At 42.1% G+C, this 2,266-nt stretch overlaps 1 protein-coding gene across 13 annotated transcripts in view; it reads left to right on the top strand.

Annotated features, from left to right (window-relative positions):
* Positions 1-2,266, top strand: part of TNS3 (tensin 3) — a 342,744-nt gene that overhangs the window by 264,506 nt on the left and 75,972 nt on the right. For all 13 annotated transcript variants that reach the window (XM_019539604.1, XM_019539596.1, XM_019539585.1 and 10 more), the window contains 2 exons: positions 332-458; positions 554-637. In XM_019539604.1, the coding sequence (XP_019395149.1) occupies positions 332-458; positions 554-637 (211 nt within the window). The remainder of the gene's footprint in view (positions 1-331; positions 459-553; positions 638-2,266) is intronic.

Raw genomic sequence — 2,266 nt, 5'->3', positions numbered from 1 at the left:
ACCCCAGTATTCTTTCCTGCCATGGCAGGGGGTCGGACTAGATGATCTGCTCAGGTCCTTTCCGACCCTAGAAACTATGAAACTATGAATTGCATGAATCAGACAAAGGCGTAGAGGTTGAATGGCATCTCTCTCTTTTTCTCTGTGTGTGGGTGGTAGGTATGTATACGTGCACACATATGCCTGCATCTTAAGTGCATGAACATCTTCTCATTAGAAAAATTGATCAAATAATCTGAAAGCTTGTATAATCTGGTGAAAAATGGCATGCTGCACAGTAGTGACATAAGGTTCAATACACAGTTGTTTTACTACTCTATTTCTCTTCCAGAAATGTGTGGCACGTTATCAAGAAGGCCTTGATGAGGTTGATTGTGAAATCTTCTCTCCAACCAAAAATGGTAATGAACCTGTCCCACCTACCCCAGCTTTTCCACTGTCACCTGAGACACCATATGGTGAGGAAACATCTGCATCATTTATGATGTTTCCGATATGCTGCTTTTAATATCCCAGATTTATAGAACAATGGTTGTTTTTTCTTCTCTTACAGTGAAATCTCCTCCATATTACCATCAAGTGACTCCATCAGGCCAGCAGATCAATAGCCTACCTGAACTGTACAGAAGCAGTCATGGTAAGAGCTGTACAGTATTTCCTTTTTTCATTTAGGGTGAAATTCATTTCTGTAGCATAAGTACCAGTTATGGATTACACTAGGAGTTAAGTAGTGAATATTGCTTTGTGCAACTCATCAGCAGAGAGGTCAAGATCCTCCTCAAATAGCTCTGTGCCAGAGCCAGTCATTAATGATGCATAATTATCATTCTGCTTGCACATCAACAGATAATTTAATTGTCAAAATGGTACTGGCAGAATTTTGGATACAGTTTTTGCAGTTTGTTGGCACTGGCTGAACATGAGGAGAGAGAAAGCTGAAGGTGGAAATGACATTTCTTAAGTCAAATAGCATCCTAGCAAATTGAAGGATATTGTTGCAAAATTTTTGTCCCTGCACGATAGTTTAGTAAGAGCCAGACATGAAATAAACCATCTTTCCTGTTGCACAGTGGTTTGCAGTAGATGACTGTATGAAAGAATTATGGCCAGATTCTCCAGTGTGATCTAACTGTGCATGGTTTGCAGAGCATTTTCTTTGTTGGCCATAACAGCCTTGTGGTAAGAAGACCTGTACTAAATACCCCCTAAACCCTGGCATATGGATCATTTCAGGGGCACAGTGCAAAGAGTCCTCCATTATGTTTAACTTGTTTAAAGTTAATATAGTGCTGTGCCGTCTTCTACCTTAATATGTTTGGACTTCTTTAACTATGAATTAAGGCCCTACTCAAATTGCAATTTTGTAACTATTGCTGAAACCACAAAAAATGGTGATTTCCACAAACACCACGAAAAACAGCGTTTTCTGTAATTTTGCACAGAATTGCTGGGAAAAGAAACTTACTAAAAATAAAAAGCTTGCGCCTTAGTGGGAGCCAGTGGCCAGTGCAGGTTGTGGGGAGGAGCCACTGGCATGAAGGGGAGCAGCCAAGATGGCAGCCTCCCCCTCTTCTGTCCACTGCTGATTGGCCAAGAGGGCTGCCTTTTGTGCAACCTTGCTGCTCTCTACCAATCCATATATAGAACCTAATTACTGGGGAGGGTCATCTTCTATTTGGGGTCATCTTATATTCAAGTAATATGGTAATAAAGTGTCTGCTGGCAGAATTCATTCTTTATTATTGTTATAAATATAACAGATTGGAACTCTACAAAACAATTATTGTACCTGCTGTAAAAGGAATACAGTCCATCTCCTCTCTCTTTGCCTCCAATGACTCCTTCCAACTTTTGGCTTCCTGATCTGAGCATGTGTCACTTTTGAATTTGGATACTTTACCTTGCAACAAAATGTGGATCAGTTTTGTGTTGCACTGGGCCATCAAGGGTAGAAGACAGCTGTTCCTACATGTGTAGCCCCACAAGAGTCATGGTGGAGGAAGTTTGTCTCCAGTGACATGGTGTTTTCTATTTCATAGTTTCATAGTTTCTAGGGTCGGAAGGGACCTGAGCAGATCGTTTAGTCCGACCCCCTACCATGGCAGGAAAGAATACTGGGGTCAAATGACCCCAGCAAGGTGTTCATCTAACCTCCTCTTAAACACCCCCCGGGTAGGAGCCTGCACCACCTCTCTTGGAAGCTGGTTCCAGACCCTAGCCGCCCTGACCGTGAAGTAGCGCCTCCTGATATCTAACCTAAACCTAC

Source organism: Crocodylus porosus, unplaced genomic scaffold (assembly GCF_001723895.1).
Source record: "Crocodylus porosus isolate Cpor-Errol unplaced genomic scaffold, CroPor_comp1, whole genome shotgun sequence".
In the NCBI taxonomy this organism is placed as follows: Eukaryota; Metazoa; Chordata; order Crocodylia; family Crocodylidae; genus Crocodylus; species Crocodylus porosus.
This window is presented reverse-complemented; position numbering and strand designations above follow the sequence as displayed.